The sequence below is a fragment of the Enoplosus armatus genome, chromosome 19, assembly GCF_043641665.1.
Source record: "Enoplosus armatus isolate fEnoArm2 chromosome 19, fEnoArm2.hap1, whole genome shotgun sequence".
NCBI classification, from domain to species: domain Eukaryota; kingdom Metazoa; phylum Chordata; class Actinopteri; order Centrarchiformes; family Enoplosidae; genus Enoplosus; species Enoplosus armatus.
Genome location: NC_092198.1, coordinates 21,105,434 through 21,128,271, shown reverse-complemented (window position 1 = coordinate 21,128,271; position 22,838 = coordinate 21,105,434). Strand labels below are relative to the sequence as shown.

General features: G+C 45.5%; 2 protein-coding genes across 2 annotated transcripts; both read left to right on the top strand.

The window, feature by feature from the left end:
• Nucleotides 1–324: 324 nt before the first annotated feature.
• slc35f1 (solute carrier family 35 member F1) lies at nucleotides 325–9,423 on the top strand. Its single transcript, XM_070926009.1, has 8 exons — nucleotides 325–419; nucleotides 3,832–4,007; nucleotides 5,920–6,047; nucleotides 6,780–6,939; nucleotides 7,141–7,297; nucleotides 8,420–8,472; nucleotides 8,622–8,776; nucleotides 9,190–9,423. Exons 1-8 carry the CDS (start codon nucleotides 325–327, stop codon nucleotides 9,421–9,423), a joined length of 1,158 nt encoding a protein of 385 aa, XP_070782110.1.
• A 4,844-nt stretch (nucleotides 9,424–14,267) lies between these two features.
• Nucleotides 14,268–21,834, top strand: serinc1 (serine incorporator 1). The gene is made up of 10 exons (XM_070925442.1): nucleotides 14,268–14,385; nucleotides 15,306–15,467; nucleotides 16,758–16,951; nucleotides 17,341–17,420; nucleotides 17,884–18,021; nucleotides 18,547–18,716; nucleotides 19,113–19,203; nucleotides 19,548–19,689; nucleotides 19,818–20,042; nucleotides 20,724–21,834. The coding sequence occupies exons 1-10, from the start codon at nucleotides 14,347–14,349 to the stop codon at nucleotides 20,860–20,862; spliced, it is 1,380 nt and encodes a 459-aa protein (XP_070781543.1). The 5' UTR covers nucleotides 14,268–14,346; the 3' UTR covers nucleotides 20,863–21,834.
• Nucleotides 21,835–22,838: the final 1,004 nt, after the last annotated feature.

Genomic DNA, 22,838 nt, shown 5'->3' with positions numbered 1-22,838 from the left:
TCTGGCCACACTGCCACCTAGTGGTACAATCAGCTCCTCCGCGTTACATGACGGACCTGGTCCTGAATCCCGTAGTGTCTCATCAGGGACGGGAGAGCTGGAGAGAAGGGTACCCCCACCCCCCCACCCCCACCTCCCCAGCAGCCAGTTTGCAACATCGCGGCTCTGTATCCCCCTCTAAACATAGCTGTCTGCAACACGGAGACCAGGACGGTCCGCCGCTTCTCCGCCGCCGCCGAGGTTAGCCTGCTCCCCCCCCTCCCGTTCCTCCTCCGGTCCTCCTCTGAGCAGAATGCGCTGATCTCCGCTCAGATCTGTGGAAGGATGATTTCTGTCGTCTCCACTGTGGAGAGCGTTCCCAGAGGCACGGGCACCCCGGCGCCGAGTCTCTACCAGCGGATCAGGAAGGTGTTAACCAGGTAAGAGAACGGTGACGGCGCTGATCCGAGACCAGCATCCCTTTACATTCACTCCACGCTCAGTCAGAATGGCAGCGGCGGCTCATCGCTGCGGGCAGGGACAGGGCGACTCTTTTCCTTTTGTTTCATACACCACCTGAAACACCCGACCTACAACACCGGACCACCAGACCCGCAACACCACACCTGCAATACCAGACCTGCAACACCAGACCTGTAACTCAGACCTGTTACAGGTAGTAAGACCTGACCTGTAACACCAGACCTGCGACACCAGACCGGCAATGCTAGACCTGCAACACCAAACCTGTAACTCAGATATGTAACCTGTAACCAGTAGCATCTGACCTGTAACACCAGACCTGTAAAACCAGACTTGCAACACCAGACCACCAGACCCAAAACACCAGACCCACAACACCAGACTCGCAACACCACACCTGCAATACCAGACCTGCAACACCAGACCTGTAACTCAGATATGTAACCTGTAACCAGTAGCATCAGACCTGTAACACCAGACCTGTTACAGGTACCAACTCCAGACCTGTAAAACCAGACTTGCAACACCGGACCACCAGACTGCAACACCACACCTGCAATACCACACCTGCAACACCAGACCTGCAACACCAGACCTGTCACTCAGATATATAACCTGTAACCAGTAGCATCAGACCTGTAACACCAGACCTGCTACAGGTACCAACTCCAGACCTGTAAAACCAGACCTGTAACTCAGAGCTGTTACAGGTAGTAACACTTGGCCTGTAACACCAGACCCGCAATAACTGACCTGCAACACCATACCTGTAGCATCAGACCTGTAACACCAGACGTGTGACGCCAGAACTGCAATGCTAGACCTGTAATACCAGACCTGTTACAGGTACCAACTCCAGACCTGCAACACCAGACCTGTAACCTGTAGCATCAGACCTGTAACTCAGACCTGTAACCTCTAACATCAGACCAGTAACCTGTAGCGTCAGACCTGTAACACCAGACCTGTAACACCAGACCAGTCTGCTGCTGCTGCTGCAGGAAGCAACAGATGGCGACTGCATCTGCCCTTTGCATGAACATCACATCATGTGTGTGTTCAAGCGTTTGAGTAGAGGCATTTCTCCACCCGATGGTACTGGAGCAGAGCATGAATTTGGTGTGCTGGTTAGGTGCCTGCTGGAACAGGAGGAGGAGGCTGCCATGGTGGTTTATCAGCCTTATACTGAGGTTCTCTGCTGGAGCCTCATCATCTCCAGCTGCCTACCTCTCTCACTATTTCTTGCACACTCCCTTTGTGTTTGTCATGCTCTCAGACACACACACACACACACACACACACACACACACACACACACACACCTTGTCCCCTACCCTTTCCTGCCATCTGCTGTTCATCCCTGGCATCTTGTGATTGTGGTGCCTTGGGCAGTTGGACCAGCTGCCTTGCTGCAAGCTGATTTTGAGACCAGCATATCAGGCCTATGTCACTGTATGTGTGTGTGTGTGTGTGTGTGTGTGTGCGGACAGAACAAAGCAGGCTCACATGCAAACCAAGGAGTCGACGTGTCAGGAAGAGAGCAAAATACAAACACAATACTGTGCCTGCACCCAAAGAATGCAAGTCAAGTTCGGACCTCTCAGGCTCGTGAACTCATGTTGGTCAGATTTGTTCCAGTCATAACTTAAAACTAGCCAGCTAAGAAGTGGCTGCAGCTCACTATCAGCTGCTGTGTAGGTCAAAATGGTCCACCTTATTTAATTTGAAGAGAGAAATCAGAGTTCTTTGTTGCGTTACTCATGTTTTTGCAATATGCTGCCCTTTAACCACTCATTGATAATAGAGCCTCCCTGCTGTGTATTGCCTCTGAGCGGCATCCCTGATCCTGATTTCATCCATATCGAAGCTGATAACAATGGCTGATATCGCTTTCCCTTCTGATGGGGATCCCTGAGTTTTGGTTGTTAAAAAGTTAGATATGTATGCGCAACTTTTCCAGTTGGAAAATACACTCAGTGGCCACTTTATCAGGTACAACTGTACACTAGCTCGTTAATGCAAATATATAATCAGCCAATCAGAATGGGGTCTAAATGACGTTGAGCGTGGAATGTCAGATGGGCGGTTTGAGTATCCCACAAACGGCTGATCTCCTGGGGGTCTCCAGGGCTTACAGAGAACGGCCAGACTGGTTCAAGCTGTAACTCAAATAAATAGGACATGACAACAGGGTGCAGTATGCAGCGAAGCATCTCTACACACAACACGTGGACCCCTGAAGTGGAGGGCAACCACAGCGGGCTCTTCTGCTCTGAACAGGAAACTGAGACGAGGAGCGAGGGGGGTTGGGGGGGCTCAGCAAACCTGGACAGTCGAAAGATGGGCAGGAAATCCGTCGCCTGGTCTGACAAATCAAATGACTTGCGTGCCAGATGGCAGTCAGCGGGGCACCTTTGGGCTGAGGTGGGATGGGGGCCTCTGCAGACACTGCAGGTCACGTCGTCATGGACAGGAAATATTTGAGAAATGTTTCCAGCAAGTAGTTGGATTTGTGTCACAAGGAACCCTCTAGCACTGCAAGAGAGGTGTACCTAATAAAGTGACCACCGAACTTGTTTGTATTCTGGGCAAACTATGTAATCCTAAATATACCTCATGTATGTATAATATATCAGCCATGCTGATGTCCAGTATCTTCGTCTCAATGCTGGACCTTAATGCTCCACATCTACAGCAGCATTCTTCTGCTGTCCAGTGCCATCTTTGTTACTGTTGGTTAGAATAACCAGGAAAACAACAGACCCGCTCCCCAGCATTAAAGCAGCTGTAATCAATGTTTTTATAACAGCGTATCAAATGACAATGTGAAACAATGTGACAGTGGTCACGTAGTGATGAACCTGATTCTGCAGCTCCCCTGGGCTTTACAGAACTTCATAGTGGCTTTCAGCGCATCGCTTATCGGTTGTGGTTCACTCTCAGCGCTCTCATGGCGTCATGTTTAGAGACAAAGCTGTAAAAACAAAACAAACAAAAAAAAAACACTGTACACTACCTGAAGAGACGCATATTTGTGGTAGAGGTCGCAAACAGAGCTGGTGAATGAGTCCGGAGTGAATATCGGACACAAACACGACTCCAACTGAGGGATCATGTTGTCCTGTAACTGCTGGATGATATGTCAATGTTGTGCCCCCAAATGGCCAATAGAAATCAGTTATTGCAGGTTTAAGAATCATCTCAGGCACGATGTGTTTGTGTTATTTGCCCCATGACAGATAGAACTATATCTAAGCTGAGTGCTGCTGCTGTAATACTGGGGCTGTTACACTGCCTTATGATTGGGGTGTAAAATCATCCTAATGAAACACTGATGAGCATTTGTCCGTGTTTTCCTGTCCTCTGCAGGGATCTGTTGGTGACCCTGGCCCTGGGTCAGGTCCTGTCCTTGTTAATCTGTGCTATCGGCCTGACCAGCAAGTACCTGGCTGATGACTTCCACGCTAACACGCCGGTGTTCCAGAGCTTTCTCAACTACATCCTGCTGTTCCTGGTCTACACCACCACACTGGCAGTCAGGCAAGGTACAGACAGGAGCTGAGGTGTGTGTGTGTGTGTGTGTGTGTGTGTGTGTGTGTGTGTGTGTGTGTGTGTGTGTGTGTGGCCAGAATCACTGGTATTGTAATGTACAGTCTATCTCAGTAGTGACAGTATATATTGCCATTTTCCCAACATCACAGGGATTTCTACTAAAATAAAGTAAATAACAGTAACATTGATAACAAAAGTTAGAATATATAAGTAATATAAATAAGTACAATTTAAGGTATGAAAATAGAGTGCAAAATGATAATTAAATAAATGGATAAAAAAGAAATCAGACTCAAAGAATATGAAACACTTCTGAATCAAACACCTGTTCATACTGTGTGCTTCACACTTTAGTGCGTGTACCCAAAATAGGTCTCACAGTTTGGCCTCATCCCTCATTTTAAGCTAATTACTTGGTAGAATGAATTGATAACAATACTGTATATATATATATATATACACACACACACACACACACACACACACACACACACAAAAGTCACTTTGTGCACATTGCAGCATTCAAATCGTTTCATAAATATTAACACATTCCCTGAGAACACTGAATTATACATTGCGGAGAGCATTTGAACCTGGCTGGAGAGAATACTGTCGGGAGTGATCCACAGGTGCAGCAGTCGTGCACATGTGTGAATGATATTCAATGACATTAGTGTGCGTGGTTTATAAGGATATGCTAATATACAGTATGTGCGTTGAATAATACACAACATTTTCTCTTATCAGTGCAATGCAGAATGCAGAATCAGCTGCACAGGTTAAAGGTTGTTGAAATGTTCAACGCAAAACACAGTGGCCTTTACGTTGAGCAGTACATGTACAGGTGTTCAGTATGTTGCAAGTATATCTTTTCATATCTTACATTTTCATAAAGTGCAACAGGCTGCGGGAGGGGGGGGGGGGGGTACATAATCTGACCCAGGGACACTGACATGAAGGGGCTGAATGGACACATTTTAACTGTGATTGCTGAATTATGACAAAATCTTTGTCATCGGAATCACTGGCTATAAAAAAAGATGCTTTAATCACATAATAAAATCGACACATAGTGGCTTTAAAAATAAGGAAGTCTCTTCTACACCTTCCTGTAATAGTATTAAGAAGATATTTGTATATTTTAGTGGCTTCACAGTGACATTAACATATTTGCAATGTTTCATATCGTTTTTACTTAATAATTCATGATGTTTCTCATTATTGATTCTGAACCTCGTGACTTTATCCAGCTTAAAGCTATCATAACATACAGCGAGTGAGTGTATGGCCTTTTTTCTCATTATGGATTCATTGCATTTTCTTTTCAGCCTGCGCTTTCTGTACAGAGGTTTGTTTCCTGGTCAAACTCGCACTCTCTCAGCAAAATCTTCTCAACACACAACCGCAGCAGGAACAAGACAGCACGGCAGCAAATTACACCACTAAAGTAACAAAACAATAATACACATAATGCGTAAGAGAAGACAGAAAGATTGTGCCCACGCCTACCTGAAGCCCAACCGTTAGAAAACAGCCCGAGGTCGCGCCGTTGGTGTCAGCTGTTCCCCCTCGAGCTGGAGTCAGTGTTTTGGAGCCTGACGTGACAGCCATGACAGATATATGTTCTACTAAAAGCACCTGCCACATGGAGGAGGGGAAAACAGACCGAGGCTCGGGGGTACTGCTTTCATTCTGCCGATGATGTCTGCCTCAGGACCAGCTCTCCTTCGCTGCCTCTCTTGATGTTGTTTTGACATGCCGTTGATGTGGGAGCTGCGGACGAGGTGACTCTAGACCCGAACTAGGAAGCAGCGACGGACGTTACATACTGTATATGCAGTGTGGCGTATGTTTAACACACTGATGCTTCAGTGTTTTCATTATCTTCCCTGTCTCTCTCACCAGGGGAAGGGAACCTGCTGGCCATTCTGAAGCAGCGCTGGTGGAAATACATGATTCTGGGTTTGATAGACATCGAGGCCAACTACCTGGTCCTCAAAGCTTACCAGTACACTACACTCTCCAGTGTACAGGTTAGTCACATCAAAATGTGTGTGAAAACGCTCTTCTCCTCCGTCAAGTCTGTGTTATAAACTGTGGGGGAGGCAGGGAGGGTCTAACAAAATTATTTCATTATTATGCTATTGCGTTTTATTATGGGAAGTGTAGGATCCTCCCAGGGAGTAAAAGTCAGGGTGCCTCAGCCTCCATTCTTTTTCTGTTTTGTCGTTTTGTTTTGTTTTTCTTCCGCAATGGCAGCGTCAGTCGGCCCACTTCTTCATCACTTACTGTGCGCAGCACCCTCCTTGCCGGCCATACAAAGCTTAAGGCCTGCATCGTGCAGCAGGCTTGCTCCTACCTGAGGCTTTTTAATACCTGCTCAACAGGAGTCGACACAATCCACAGCTCAGCCAGATGGCTCCTTTAGCCGCAGCAGATATGAAATTCATGTGTCCCCGGCTGGATATTTGGGTCCAAACACAAATCACTTAATACCTCTTAAAACCTCTGTGATCAGGATTTCAGGTGGGCTTTGAGTCTGTGCAGTCCTCTGGTGGAGGTCAGGGGTTTACGGGGGGAAGGCCTGGCCTGGTGGGAGGGATACAGTCCATGGCTCTGCTCCATGGCTGCACATTGACTTTCCAGCTCACTGCTGCTGTTCTTTGCTGTTCACAGCAATGTTGTCACTGCTCTACCAGCCTGATGCTCTGCGCAGAGCGAGCTCATCACGTCTGCTTGTGTCTCTCTGTCCGTCCTTCCTTCAGCTGTTGGACTGTTTTGTCATCCCGGTGGTCCTGCTGCTGTCTTGGTTCTTTCTCTTGGTGAGGTACAAGGCAGTCCACTTTGTCGGGGCCGGGCTGTGTCTGCTGGGTATTGGCTGCATGGTGGGGGCTGACATCCTACTTGGTCGTCAGCAAGGCCTCGGTGAGTACCCACACACACACACACGCATAATACACTTGCGGTACACAGATACAGGTTTTGGCTCGGCTCTGAAAAACAAATAAAGCATTGCTGACCTTAATGCGGCATACGTATGTACAGACACATGTTCAAGCTTGGGGGCAGTCCGGTTCATGCTTCTTTCCTCCAATCTTTCCCTCTTGTTCCCCCTCATCTGTCTAGGAGAGCAGAAGCTGTTTGGGGATCTCTTGGTTCTGGGAGGGGCAACACTGTATGGGATCTCCAACGTCTGCGAGGAGTTCATCGTGAAGAACCTGAGCCGCGTGGAGTTCCTCGGCATGATGGGGCTCTTTGGATCCTTCTTCAGCGGCATCCAGCTGTGAGTTTGTGTGCTGGGGAGAGGGGTAACTGACAGTACTCAAGTATAGTGTTGAGGTACTTGAGTATTTCCATGTTGTGCTGCTTTATACTTCTACTGCACTGCATTTCACAGGGAAATATTGGACTTTTTACTGCACTACAACAGCTTTAGTTCATTACAAAAACATGATGCCTTGACATACTGTGTGTCCAGCCATCTGTGTATGAATGAATTAAACATAGAATGCTGCAACACAGTAATGCATCCATTTATAAGAATCCAATTACAATAACAATAATATACTACATACAACTATACTGTACAATAACAATTATAATAACACTCAAATGGGCGATTCTGCCGCCTAATGAGCATTTTTACTTTTCATAACATGCTGATAATACCCCCTGTACTCCTGCTGAAGTGCACGAATGCACGATTTATACTTGTGTTGCTACCTTTATTCAAGTAAAACGTCTGGACACTTCTTCTGCCCCTGGAGCTGAGCAGTAAGAGGTCATGGACATGTCAACCAAATGCCACATATAACTGCATATATCTTGTATGCTTTTGCTTATCTGTTCACAAAAATGAGAGTTGTGCATGTGTAGGATGCTAATATGTTTCGAGAGTACCCTTGCTTCATCTCAACATGGGAGGGGTGTGGGCGCACTGTTGTCAAATATGGCAGTTGACTTCAATCAGACAGCTTTCTGAACACTTTCTGAATGTGACTCCACCTGGACCCAACTAGGTAAATTAAAATGTACGTATAACTGAAATGATCTGAGTGTAGTATTGTTATTATTCTTTTTATTTCATTTCATCTATGTCAGTGTTTGTGATAATATAGACTAGGTTTAGGATGGAAGGAGGCTAGGTAGTTGGTTAAGTAATTGAATAACTGAGGGTATCTGGCCCTCTGTGCTGAAACACTGGAAGAGAAACATTTTGGAAACTGCTCGCACTCAGAGATTAAGCATTAGATGATTAGTGCTGTTGATAATAACACAATACTTTAACACTGTTACTGTAACTGCCAGCAAACACAATTCTTCAATATGTGGAAGACCCTTTAGTCTGTGTGTGTGTGTATGTGTGTGTGTGTGTGTGTGTGTGTGTGTGTGTGCTCTGCTGCAGGGCCATCATGGAACACAAGGAGCTGCTGAAGGTACCCTGGGACTGGCAGATAGGTGAACATGCACACACACACACACACACACACACACACACACACAACTTGGATTCATACACACAAGTAATATTATATATATAACCTCAACATGTCATCTACAGGTAGTTTTAAAAAGCAGCGGTGTAACGTAAAATGATTTGTTTGCAGGTCTTTTCTACGTTGGTTTTAGTGCCTTCATGTTCGGCCTGTACAGCTTCATGCCGGTGGTGATGAAGAGGACGAGTGCCACCTCGGTCAATCTCTCTCTGCTCACGGCTGACCTGTACAGCTTCTTCTGCGGCCTCTTCCTCTTTCACTATAAGGTAATATCAAACTGCCAGGGCGCATCGATTTTGATGATGGGCAGCTCAAAAGATGTCCGTGCACCCAGCATAACGCACCCGAATCTCTGAGCAAACTTTTGTCCAACTGTCCATCCGTGAGTTGACAGTGTTATAGGAGTGCAATGAAGGATCTGTTGAATACTGCACAAACAAAAAACTGACAGACTGTTATCTGTTATTGGGCGGCATAGAGTAGAGTGGGTTGGGGGTTAGACCCCCCCCCCAAATTCCAAAAACGTCTGTCTTAGGGCACCCACTCATTTACAGGAGGGGTCAAGTCAGAATACACATCTGGTAGGGCCTTAGAATTTTTTGCTTGAATTTGGTTCTGCCACAACATTTGAACCAGCATGAAGCAGAAAATACAGCTTCTGTCTCTCTGTGTGTTGCAGTTCTCGGGCCTCTATCTGTTGTCGTTCTTCATCATTATCTTGGGCCTGGTCCTGTACTCTTCCTCATCTACCTATGTGGCCCAGGATCCCCGAGTCTACAAGCAGTTCAGGAACACAGGCAGCCAGTCGGCCTCCGACCGCCCCCCGCTCAGTCCTGGAATCCTGGAACCCTCCGTCACCTACACCAGTCTGGGCCCTGAGGCGGGGGACGAGCTTCCTGTGCGTGTAGCCTAAAGGTGATCTGGAGGGGAGTTTAGCCTGTCAGCCTGGTGGATCAGTGAGTCAGCTGCAGCCTCCAGGTCCGCCCACAGTTGTATACAGAGAAATAGTGCTGACTGTACCCAGTCTGCTGAGCAGGGCAGCTGGGTGACCCAGGTAGGTCCAGCTTTTCATTTTATGGCCTGTATTGAGGGACGGAGTCTCCACTCACTCAGTGACCAATTAAACAAAAAATTCATGTACCCAAACATGTACCTGAAAAATGAATGACCAGAATGTAATTAAAACAAATAGCAAAGCGAGTGGAAATGTTGAGTTCACTGTGATCAAAGACTGTGAGTAGACAGTAGTGACTGAAAATGATCATTCATGTAAATAGATGGTATTGTAATTTTATCTCCTGCTTTCCTTTTATATCTGTCAAGACTGTTTGTGCTTAATACCTGTGTATATGTATATATGAACTTGTATTCATTTCATTTCCTATTATCCTGAAATCTACAGTGTTTCTAAATCCACCTGCTCAGTGACAAGTAATACTAGACTGGAGTCAGTCAAGTCTCCCCACAGTTCATTGAATTCATTCACCAACTTGAGCCGCGTTTCCACCCAAAGCACATGGAACTTGTGGTCCCGGGAATTACTTTTCAAGAAGCTAAAAGGTTCCTTCAGCCCGTTGTTGCCGGTCTGCGTTTCCACCGTGGTCTAAAGGCCCGCAAAGATTAGGCAATAAGCCCGCTGACGTATGAAAACCTGACCTGGCCTGGACTTTGTCCTCAGATTTTTTTTAAACAGTGGCTGAAATAAGATGTTGCAAGTGCTTGACTAATCAGAAATATCCAGCGCTGCAGAGACCCACCCCCTAAGTTCCTGTACTCTTGGAAAGTGCAACCCCACCAGCAGGGACTTTTTTGCGGGGTAAAATAATGTGGTCTGCGGTGGAAAGGTGGCTTTTGTGTCACACAAACCTGCGTATGTAAATATTGCATCAGCTACCAACTGTAGCTACTGAGGGTTTGTCCTCGGTATTTTTTCACATGGTGGATATTTTATAGGCGCATACAAATATATTTAGATTTAATATATCTACGTTTGACTACTTTTACACCATTAAGCATTCAGTATTTACCCTCCAGAGTGTCATTCTGCCAATGTGAAGAAGGCTTTAAAAAATGACTGGTCAAAATACCCCAGCTATGGCATTGCGTTTTGTTGTCCACTGTAACAACAACGCTTTTTGAATTCGCTTACCGCCCTGATTCGCACCTCTGACCCACACTAAAATGACAGACAAACCACGATTTCTCCGAAACTGAAGTTGAAATAACTCAAACCAGTGGCCATAACATGAACAGTCGTGTTTCCGCTCAATTGGCAAATTTTTTAAATTAACTTTTGAAATGTCTCAAAAAAGAATTGCGAATTAGATGCATTTCCATCAACTGGTTTGGAGCGAATAAAAGTAGGCTCGTTGCAAAGTGTAGTTTTGTCAGAAGTTGGCGATACAGGCTACGCTTTACGTGGCCGTAATCCACCAGTCGAGGTCACTAGTCTCCTATCTACCCATCTACGGGAGGAAAATGGAGGTCCTCAGGACTTCTCAGAAAGTTTTAATTGTTCTTTCATGTCAGCTAGTGTTGGCCATGTTTCATGCACGTCCAGAGATGAGGACAAATAAATGCGGAAACAGCTGATCAGCCATGTGAGTTAAATGTTCGCTAAACGCGGCTATTTATGATATCGTTGAAATGGGAATACAGATTGGGGAAAAAAAAAAAAGAAACATACCAGCAGGCCCTTTCACTTTGCAACTCTACTCAACCCTCCCTGCCTGGTAAAAAAAACAAAAAAACAAAAAAAACACCCAAGTCTTCTAAACACCGCAACCTCTTGTTTGTAATGCAGGCTTTTTGTTGGTCTCTCCAATCCCAAGCTGAAATAGTGATGATATCGCAAAGCTCCTCCAGAGCCACAGAAGGCAGTAGACAACAGTACGAATGTTTTCAGAGGCTGAGTCGAGCTGACCTTGACGGGAGGAATGACCATTAGCCTTGGTTATCAGGCAGCGTTTATGACTGCTTATCAAATTAGGCTGCAATTTTATGCTCATGAGAGCTGAAAATAGTGAGTGATCAGGAAGTGGCAGAATGGAATGGTCTCATGTGTTGCTGTCTGTCACACACTTTGTATTCAACCCTAATCCTTACCTTACCCACGCTGCAATACCCAGTTCTGCTGTTTTGCCAGCAGAAAAGGAAGAAGATTGTTTTGCCATTTCACTGTGGACAGAAACATTTTTCTATGTACGGCGTATTTTCAGACGTATTAACATTAGCGTGGACATGGCCTTAGTGCTTGAGAGGAATGTTGTGTCATATAGTGTACGCCAGGCCTGAGAGCCTTATCTGGCCTAATGTATTGTTTGTCTTTTCTTACTATCTTAATCCTAATTCTGTTGAAACGTAACGTTGCGAGCAATATCTTTCCCCATTGCACTTTGATTTACAGGATTTATTTGATTCACAGGGTTACAGACTGAATTGATGATAAAGATGCATAGTTATTTCATTTCCTGCCTGGATTATTTACAAAAAGGACTTTCAGTGTTCTCTTTCCATTGGCTTTTGTATCCTGTTTGATGTAGTGCATTGGAGTCGCTGTCAACAATGTGCGTACAATGATGTTACTTATGGGAAAATAAAGCATCTTTCATCTTACACCCAGCCCCACCAGGTTTGTGACCAGTGTCGGATTTTAAAATGTACTTCACTCCCATTCATGTGTTGGAATTTAAATTGATGTCAAATGTCATGTTGCCGTGTGATATGACCAGCGTGTGTTTCACATATCGGTGGTCCAAGGGTTGATTTTATGGTGTAGTATAAGTTAAAGAGGACCTATTATACTTTTCCTTATTTTCTGTCATATATGTAATGTTACAATGTTGGATATTCATTGTAAACGTTGCCAACATTGCCAAATAATGAGGTAAACGTATGCAAAAGTAATCCCTGTGAGCCAAAAACTCAGGCTTCAGACTGCTCTGAACACTCCGTTTCAATTTTTTCAACCGCCTTATATGGTAACTCTGCTCCAGGCACAGACGAGATCAGAAACTCTGGGTGCTTCCCCTCCTTGGACTTCCGGAATTTGGCCGGCCAATGAGAAGAAAGTGGGCTTTTAGGGAGGGCGGGGCCTTAAAGAGACAGGAGCTCAAACGGCTTGTTTCAGACAGAGGGTGAACTGAGGGGCCACATGAAGGGCCAGTAGAAGATAAATCAGGACTTTTTTGAACTGTGAATCATGCAAAGCTACTCTAGTGGAATCACAAAATGAAAATGTAGCGCTGGAAATGAGCATAATAGGTCCCCTTAAAGTAAGGCTGAAAACGCTTTGGTGGACCATTTGCATCAAAACAAAAACGAAATCAAAGCAACCCCAAACAAAAAATCACCAAAATAAACAGGCCTTTACAAAGACACCAAAAATTGGGGTGATAAACGAATTACAACAAGTAAACTGATATACTGATGATAGCTGTGATGATATAAAATAGCTAAAAATACTCAGCGGTTGAAAAACTGCATGAGGTCAGGTGATGCTGTGCTTTTGGTATAGCACCAAACTACCACTAGGTGCTGCTGAACTATTTACAATGAATAAAAAAAACATATAAAAAATTATATCTTTATATTATAGAACTTGCTGGAAATGGCTCTAACAGTCTTCTTTCAGTAAATAAAGCTGCCAGGTGTCATTGTGTGGTGGAAGTGTGGGAACGTATCCTATGACCTCTGGAAGAAGTTATACTCGACAGCGGATGGACACTGCTAACTCAACTAGGACCACCAGAAGCATCCCAGTGTGTCTCCCTTACAAGGCTGAACTGTCAGAACATCTAACCACAGTCTTCAAGTCACAAGGAGTCAGCACTAAACCACAAACCATTCAACACCTTAGGATCTCTACTGGTCAACGCTAAGGACAGCACCCCACCTGAAAGGAAGACTGGTGGTGTGTGACATCATCCCGACATCACATGACAGTGACAGCTGTGGGAAAGACTATATCAGTGAAACATCAAGAGAAAAAAAAACAGACATCAGAATCAGACCAGAACAAAACCACTCACAGCATCCACTGGAAAGAGGTCAAAGGTCATCAACCAGGAGTGAGTGGACCGCCGGAGAAAGATCAAGGAAGACATTCACTACCAACACCAGAGACCATCTCTGAACAGAGACGGAGACAGGAGCTACCATCTTCCCCCATATACAACCACCTGTTATCACATGACCATGAAGTTCCATATTTAGGTCAAGCGCTGACATCTGACCTCTCTCCAATCACTGAAGAGGACCTGAGAGATTTTAGATTTCAGACTTGTGAAAAGAGAGTTTAGTTTTTTTTTTTAGTTTAGATAATTGGAATTTTAAACTTAGTTTATTTCAAATTGTGTGGTTTATTTAGCATTGACGTCTTATTGTAATGGTAAAATAATTTAGTGTTTTTAATGACAATTGTCTTTATGAACCTGTGATAATGCTGAAAGGTCAATAAACTAAATGTAACTAAATGAGACGCTCAATAAAGTATTTCTGATTCTGATTCTGATTTAAATCCTCCATAAATGTTTTTCTTTTAAAGAAAACGTTATTAGTTTTATATTCACCTGGAATTATTGTAAGGCGTCTGTTAGTTTTATTGTGAGACACTGTTTTTTTTGGTGTGTCGCATGTTTGAGTTGAGAGTGCTGCAGTCGTCCTGTAGGGGGCAGCAACACGCCCCCTTGCATGTGAACCGCCGGGCCCCGTGTCAGAAGAAGAAGAAGAAGAAGAAGAAGAAGAATTAAGCAGTGACGGGAACGCATCATCCATCTTCTGGGAGCAGCAGCCGTCTGGTCAACGCTGAAGCAGAAAAGGACGAACATCAGCCATCATGGGTGCCGTTCTGGGACTGTGCTCCATGGCGAGCTGGGTAGGTGCCGCGCGCCTTTGTGTCTCGGTGTGTGTGTGTGTTACTGCTGTCTTTAGCTGCTGCGTTTCTACTGCGGTCATGACTGCGCAATAACACAAAGCGGCAGGCCGCAGACAGACAGACAGTCGTCAGTAAACACAATGGAGCTAAGTTAGTTAGCATTCCTTACTGTTCACTTGTAGTCCTAATGCAGTTAATGTAGTTCATACTGTGGACAGCTCACTGGCTCGTGTAGTAAGGAAGCAAACTAACGCTACATGACAGCTGCCTTTGTTTGGGGTCCAGTTGGCCTGAATACCACACACACGTCGAGCCCCGAGCCTTTAAAACGGCCCTTAAACCCGCATCGGTGCTGCAGCAGTCCGAGGTGGTGTTTTTGGGGCTTTCGTGTTTGTGAACGCTGTAAACAAGCAGCTGCCGATGATGTCAACAAAGCAGCCCGGGGAACGTCATGACGTCAGCTGTTGCAACACTGCAGCCATGTAAACAGAGTCCGGTATCAGCTGGCAGGCAGGCAGGCAGGCAGGCAGGCAGACAGACAGGCAGACAGACAGCAACAGATCTGCCCAGATAAAGCTATTACCTAACGAGGTCCATTAATAACCCGGGTTTTAAGGCTGACTGCTAGGCTGTTTATGTTCTGTCTGTCTGTCTATCTATCCATCCATCCATCTTTCTATTGATCTATCTGTCTGCCTGTCTGTCTATCTAGTAATAAGAGCAATGACTAGTGAGTAATGTCACGAGTGCACATTTTTGTACATACTCTTATTTCTAAATTGATGCTACATTTCTACTCTGGAATGGGAGCACCAGTACTGTATAATCCCCCCCCCCCCCCCCCCCCCCCCGGGGTCAATAAAGTATTTCTGATTCTGACTCTGATTCTGTAATGAGCACTAATACTGATTTGTGTACAGATCCCGTGCCTGTGCGGAAGCGCCCCCTGTCTGCTGTGTCGATGCTGCCCCAGTGGAAATAACTCGACAGTGACTCGCCTCATCTACGCCTTCTTCCTGCTGCTGGGAGTAGGCATTGCGTGTATTATGTTGATGCCCGGCATGGAGGGGCAGCTCAAGAAGGTATGCTCCGTAGAATTACATGTACAGTATACCCAACTGAGTGAATTATCACAGAAGGGGAATTAACAACACATGAACAACCATAGTTCTGCTGTGACTTCTCACGTTATTGATATCAGGTTCAAGAACCACCGGCACTGGAACCCTAACCTATTTGCATTTTTATTGCTAAATGTGGTAGGTGTGTGATAACTTTTATTGTGAGAAAGTTGTAGCAAAACTTGACGCCAAAACCTTGCATCACAGAAATATGAACATTTCGGGGTATGCATAAAATATGTAAACCTGGTCTCACACACAGAAATGATCAAATTCTACCTTAAAGGGACTCTATAATACATGCAAACATGTTTTTTTCTGTGCATTGCACGTTCAGAGTTCACATTTCCCCCTGTTGTTCCTGATGTAGGACACATCTGTTCCTGCACATTTTTCTCCTTTGCCTCATGTTTTTAAATGCACATTAATGTGGAGATGATACACAATACATTCCACTTGTTTATTAGCTTAAAAGCTGACTCATACTGCGGTGAATCACAGCTGCTCCTAATTAACACAACTTCTGTGATGACACCCCACAGTCAGGATGGCTGTTGTAGGGGTCCTCAGTGTCAATGTGATAGTAGTGGTGGCGTTATGCATTTAAAAAAAAAAAAGAAAGATATTTCACATTTTAGATTTACATTTGTGTATGACACTGAGACACAAACTCTCACTTTGTTTTGTTTTTTTACTAATTTCTTATAACATAAACATATTTTATGTTATAGCGGTAATAGTTGATGTTTCTGTTTGATCTTGAAGGCCCTGCCTTTGTAAATTCTTCCAAAGACTTCTGGAACTTGGCCGGCCAATCAGAAGAAAGTAATAATGAGGTAAACGTATGCAAAAGTAATCCCTGTGAGCCAAAAACTCAGGCTTCAGACTGCTCTGAACACTCCGTTTCAATTTTTTCAACCGCCTTATATGGTAACTCTGCTCCAGGCACAGACGAGATCAGAAGCTCTGGGTGCTTCCCCTCCTTGGACTTCCGGAATTTGGCCGGCCAATCAGAAGAAAGTGGGCTTTTAGGGGGCAGGGGGCTTAAAGAGACAGGAGCTCAAACGGCTTGTTTCAGACAGACGGTGAACTGAGGGGCTGCATGACGGGCCAGTAGAAGATAAATCAGGACTTTTTTTTTAACTGTGAATCATGCAAAGCTACTCTAGTGGAATCACAAAATGAAAATATAGAGTTGGAAATGAGCAATATAGGTCCCCTTTTAAAGTTCTGTTCTGTGTGCCGCTGTAGATTCCAGGTTTCTGCGAAGGAGGGATGGGTTCGTCCATCCCTGGTGTGGAGGGTCACGTCAACTGCGACGTGCTGGTCGGCTACAAGGCTGTGTACCGCGTTTGCTTCGGCATGGCCATGTTCTTCCTGCTCTTCTCTCTGCTCATGATCAAAGTCAAGAGCAGCCAGGACCCCCGAGCTGCGCTGCACAACGGGTGAGTCCACCTCCGTCCATCCACCAATGAGCTCAAGCTTTATCCCCAATTGTTCAGGGCCTTTTCTACCACCATCTGTGGCCGTCACCCAGTGGCCACAGAGGGAGTGGAAGGTCACTTCAGTCTAGGGCAGTCACTAATCCTTATTTTGATTATTGATTCATCTGTCCAGCATTCTTTTGAATGATCAGTTTGTTAGTCTATAAAATGTGGGAAAAAACCCAAGTACTCGTTATGTCCGACCAACCATCTAAAATGCACAAAACATTCAGTTGGAATGAGGAGATGATTGGCATTTTTGCTTGAACATTGCCAGAGACAGATCTAAGAACCGTTGTCAGGGAACTACATAATATTTAGCTATTTCAATTTGTTTTTGTCTATTACAGGTTTTGGTTCTTTAAGTTCGCAGCAGCTGCTGCCATCACTATTGGATCCTTCTTCATCTCAGAAGGCCCCTTCACCACTGGTAACTACTCTTGTTCATTGTAGACCCTACTGGGATTATCCTGCATATGACAGCACCTCTGATTTATAATGCTGTACCTTTTTGAAAGATAACGACATGGGTGTATGTACATATTGTTGCTGTCTATCCCATGTTGTCCAGAGTTTTGCGACACTGCATTTTGACGGCGTCTGATGGGAATCGTTTTTATTAGCTTCAGCATTCAGTCCTTTAGCTCGTCTGAGTACTTAATCATAGAGACATGTGGTCTTGTCTTCTGGACATTGTTGAGATGTCTGTGCTGCAAACCAAGAGTAAGCCTTTTCTGGCCAACGTAGTTTCCACAGAACAGGTCTAGATGGGTTTGTGTCTTCATTCTGGTTTTCAGGTCAGTTCAAGGCAGGTGGCAGTAAGAGTAAGGTGGCCGCATATACACCTGCAGCTGTTGTGACGGCGTAGTAAAGTAGTTCCCTGTGTTCCACAGTGTGGTTCTATGTCGGCATGGCCGGAGCCTTCTGCTTCATCCTCATCCAGCTGGTTTTACTCATCGACTTCGCCCATTCCTGGAACGAGTCCTGGGTGGAGAAGATGGAGGAGGGCAACTCCCGCTGCTGGTACGCAGGTAAGGTGACAACGTTATTATGAGGAGGCTAAACATATGGAAGACATGTATTCAGACTGCAGGACAACAACAACAACACCCCCCCTCCCCAACATCAATTTTTAACCCTTTCATACCAAGCTCCTCCTGACGGGATGGGGTGTCCCTGATTGGTCAATGATCAAAACACAGAAGTCTCTGAGGTTTGGTTGATTTGGTTGCCATTACAATTTTACCCACTTGAGGGGGCTATTACACAAGGAGACTCTCTTTGATGTTGCTAAGTGACACACCTGTCGGGCTGAACTGTATCCCCCGCGGGAAAGGATACTGGTCCTGGCAAAAGGACTTTCAGTCTCTCCCCTTGCAGCTCTGCACAGATAAATGACTTTGGTTCCATCATGTTCTGTACAACTCGATGCTTTCTTTGTTTAAAATGGTCTTCGTTTATGGAATTGATTTGAGCATTTTCAGGCGAAGGACCTGCCACATGCCGCCTGTTTTTAATACCACAGCATGTAATGACATTGTGCCGTGTGTCCACAGCTCTGCTGTCCGTCACCGCGGTGAACTACTTGTTGTCTCTGGTGTCTCTGGTCATGTTCTACATCTACTACACCCACTCCGATGGTTGCACCGAGAACAAGGTCTTCATCAGCATCAACATGCTCCTCTGCGTCGCTGCCTCCGTCATGTCCATCCTGCCTCAGATCCAGGTTCACACCAGTTCTCTTTTGCCCTCGTGTTTGAGCAGGGGTGGCCTGTGACTCAGCAGATTCTCTTGTTTATTTTCTGCAGGATTTTCACCTGCTGCATGTTTTACGGATGGTACTTAACGTGAACCCAAGACACACTTACATTTTCACTTTGTAAATCCGAGTGCTGAAGATCTGAAGCTGAGTGTTACAGTGTAGAGTGTTGTATGTGAGGTGGCCCAGCAAAATCATTTGGACAGGATGTTGTGTGGCTTCGCGGTTGCACGATGCATGTGGGATCGATCACAGAGCCAAGTGAGGGGAAAGACGTTGTTTAGACAGAAGCTGCTATCGTTTAGAATGTGCCGCCACGTGCCACTTATTTTCCTACTAATGCCTGCTGTTCTCTGTGTGAAGGAGTCACAGCCCAGGTCTGGCCTGCTGCAGTCCTCCCTGGTCACCCTGTACACCATGTACCTGACCTGGTCTGCCATGACCAATGAGCCTGGTAAGATATTCATTCATGCTGTGGAGCATGTATGCATTAACATTCGCTTGATGAGGGGTGCTCAGGAGCAACACTGTGGCTATTAATAATGTTTTTTAACTGTTTAATGGTTGATTATTAACATCTCTAATAACGACCCCTTCATTGGTGGTCTAACTGGGTTTATTATTGAGCGGTGAACGTTGTGTCTTATGTTGTCTGCTGGCGTCCTGGGTCCTTTTGTAGGGTTGGCTGGAACAAAGACTCTGGCCAGCACCAACGCTTCCAGTTTAACCCCTACAGCTCTGCCTGCACAAACCAGTCAGTGACGTGACTGGTTTTGACTCTTTTCTTGTGTCTCAAAGACAGGAAATGTAACCCGAGCCTTCTGGGTATTATCGGGCTGAACAGCACCAGTCCTACAGGTCAGGACCACGTGGTTCAGTGGTGGGATGCCCAGGGGATCGTGGGATTGATCCTCTTCCTCATGTGTGTCCTCTACTCCAGGTGAGGAAGTCCTTTTTTTTTTAAATTGTCAACTTGTGAGAGAATTGCAATCACCAACTTGTGATTGATCAGGCAGCTGAAAGCACCATGCTCTCTTTCTCTCTCTCTTCCTCTGTGGCCTCCATCAGCATTCGCAACTCGTCCAACGCCCAGGTGAACAAGCTGACTCTGACCAGTGACGAGTCAGCTCTGATCGAGGACGGGCCTCAGGCTGACACCTTTGAGGAGGGCGGTGGTCTCAACAGAGCTGTGGACAATGAGAAGGACGGCGTCACCTACTCCTACTCTTTCTTCCACTTCATGCTGTTCCTGGCGTCCCTCTACATCATGATGACGCTCACCAACTGGTACAGGTGGGCCTCATACGGGAGCTGCTGTGGCTGCATCACAGTGCTGCCACGCGGTCTGCTGCTGTTTTCAATCAGTGACAAGTGTAGCTTTTAGCAAGGGTACTCAAACTAGTGCAGAAATACTGCGTTTGTTGGGGACTATTTTTCAGCGGCGTATTAATCCAAATATGGTGCTCTAGTGAGTATTTGGGGCAGCAGAACGGTGTATGTGGGATTGAGTCCAAATAAATTACAGTGTGTGTGTGTGTTCATGGTAATGAAGGAACATGTCCCCCAGTGCAAACAGTGTGGCTCACTGATTTTTTTTTAATAGTTTCTGGACAACAATGGAGCTCTATGGCAGAAGGGAACATGCCTCTAAATAACCCACTTCAGCGTTTCAGTCATGGCCAGTTGAGGTCTGTCCAGAACAGCCACAGAGATATTCAAGTGCCACTTCACCCAAATAAGAAGAAAGAAAGAAAGAAAACTAAACAAAAACTAAAATCTTTAATGTCTTTTTTTTTTAAACTAAATTCCGTTCACTTTATTAAGTTGTAGGCCTACAGGACGGCTCTGATCGGACGGCAGCCGAGCCGTCCTGTGGTCAAATCTCGTGAATATTAGTATTGTTTATTCTTTCGATCCAGACTGATGACTGATTATAATTCTGTCCACTGATCCCTCACCCCTTTCTCTCTGCAGCCCCGACTCCAACTACGAGGCCATGACCAGCAAGTGGCCGTCTGTGTGGGTGAAGATATCCTCCAGCTGGATCTGCATCGCCCTCTACGTGTGGACTCTGGTGGCTCCGCTGGTTCTGGTCAACAGAGACTTTGACTGAAACACGGCAACGCTGTCCCACCACTCACACACACATTCATGCTCTGCCTCACCTGTGTTTTCGTTTCAGTAAAAACAGTAGGTCGCTAACCCTGCATCAGTTACCTCTGGAGGGGGGCCGGGGCTGCGCTCAGACTGGCTGGAGGTTTTTCCAGGACTATGTAGTGGCGGCTGCGTGATGAACCAAGAGCCAACGAGGCTGTTTTGAAATGTGTCCGGTCCCAGCCCTGACCGCAGCCCAGTCTCTTCTGGTGTAACGTCATTGTGAATCCTCAGCAGCCTGCTGCAGTGGTTCCCCATGCTGTTGCCATTGTAAATATATCCTGTGTATCCCTAGTGTTGTGTTTTCTTTCTATAAAGACAGAGCTGCATGCTTTTCCTTTTTAAAACTTGATGTGACATTAACAGTAGCTGTATCTGAAGCTTTTCTGAGGACGATGATGGTGGCTTTGATGGGTGTTCCCCCCCACCCCCCTGTGCGCAGCAACAGCTGAGCTCTGACTGTAGTATTTACGCATGGAAACACTGTTACATGGAAAAGAAGGGACAAACTGCCGCTTCTGCTGTTGTCGGGTGGACTGGAGTTGTGCTGAGAGAGAGCAGATTGTAGTTCACTAACTAGTACCATCACCAGGCCTGACCAGTGCTGTGTACCGTTGTGTGTGTGTGTGGTATTCTAGTTACCTGCTGTCATGTGTTTACTCTGCAGCTTGCACATACACAACACAGGCGCTCCTGTTTCTGTTGCTTCTTGATTTGAATTTTGACTTTAAATGTAAAACTGATAGTTTGAAATCTTCTCGATAAGTTATTTGGTAGCGTTTAGCATTTAGCACGTAGTTTCCCACAGACTTGGCAGACATATTGTGGCTGTGCATTTGTTTGATCGTCTCACCTGTGCTTTTATCCCAATGATTTTTCTCTCCACGTGTAACAGTATATTGTAACTCGTTTAATAAAACTGAGGAAAGACGCCTGTTTTTAGTTTCTTGCCTCCGTAGATGAACTGTACATCATGAACCTCATCAGTTTTCAGACATTTTGTCTTGTCAAATTACAGTTCAGGGTTAAAAATTACCAATAGGGAAATTGGGGACTATTTCTTCAGGGGAAAAAAGTAGTTCTAATGTGTGTCCTGTGGGTTATTGTCATTGATTACATGTAAATATATTTCATTCGGGCCGCAGGAGACGCGTTCTATCGTTAGTACTGAAACTAAACTAATCAGAGCTCATGTCATCCGTCTCCTCATGGGCCCATCCCTCATGGGACATCAGTAGTTACAGTGACAACAGAACCGCTGGAAACTGCCCGTCGCAGGTCCAATCCAGAACGAGCGACGGCAATATTAATCTTGAAGCCAGGTCTTAATGAACTCTCGTGCATTCACTGAATAAGACGCAAACACCATCCATATCCATTACTTATCCAGGGCCCATCTTATCCCTTTTAAATATCATTTTGGCTCTGTCTGTTATCGTCCATATCGATTCATCTACTCCATATCCTGGCGATACAAATCTCCCACCCCATATCTAAATGTCGTTAATGCTTTTTTTTGGACGGGCCAATTACAAATAACCTCCCTCCTGAGGTAACCAGCGCATGACCCCAAAGCTCAGCTGCATGATCAAGACCTGGTCAAACCAATCCTGAAAGAGGTTTGGTATATGCAGGAAAACCAGTAGGAGCTGGGCAGCACCTCTGGTTTGGAATAGTTAGGCAGGTATGGGACCAGCATGCACCTGGGAGGGTCTTTGTGTTTTTTTTTTTTTTTACCAGAGCAAAAGAGGCAGCAGGAGCCGTGCCTTCTTTTTGTTCTCGTTTGCTCAATCGATAAATACACCTCAAGAAAACACAAAGACTTTGTTTGGACAATGGTAGCACATCCCATGGTCCGATCAGTGGCCATTTTGATCAGACTCAGACTCTTATGATATCCTTCAACGGCCTTGCTCCCAAATACATCTCGGATAT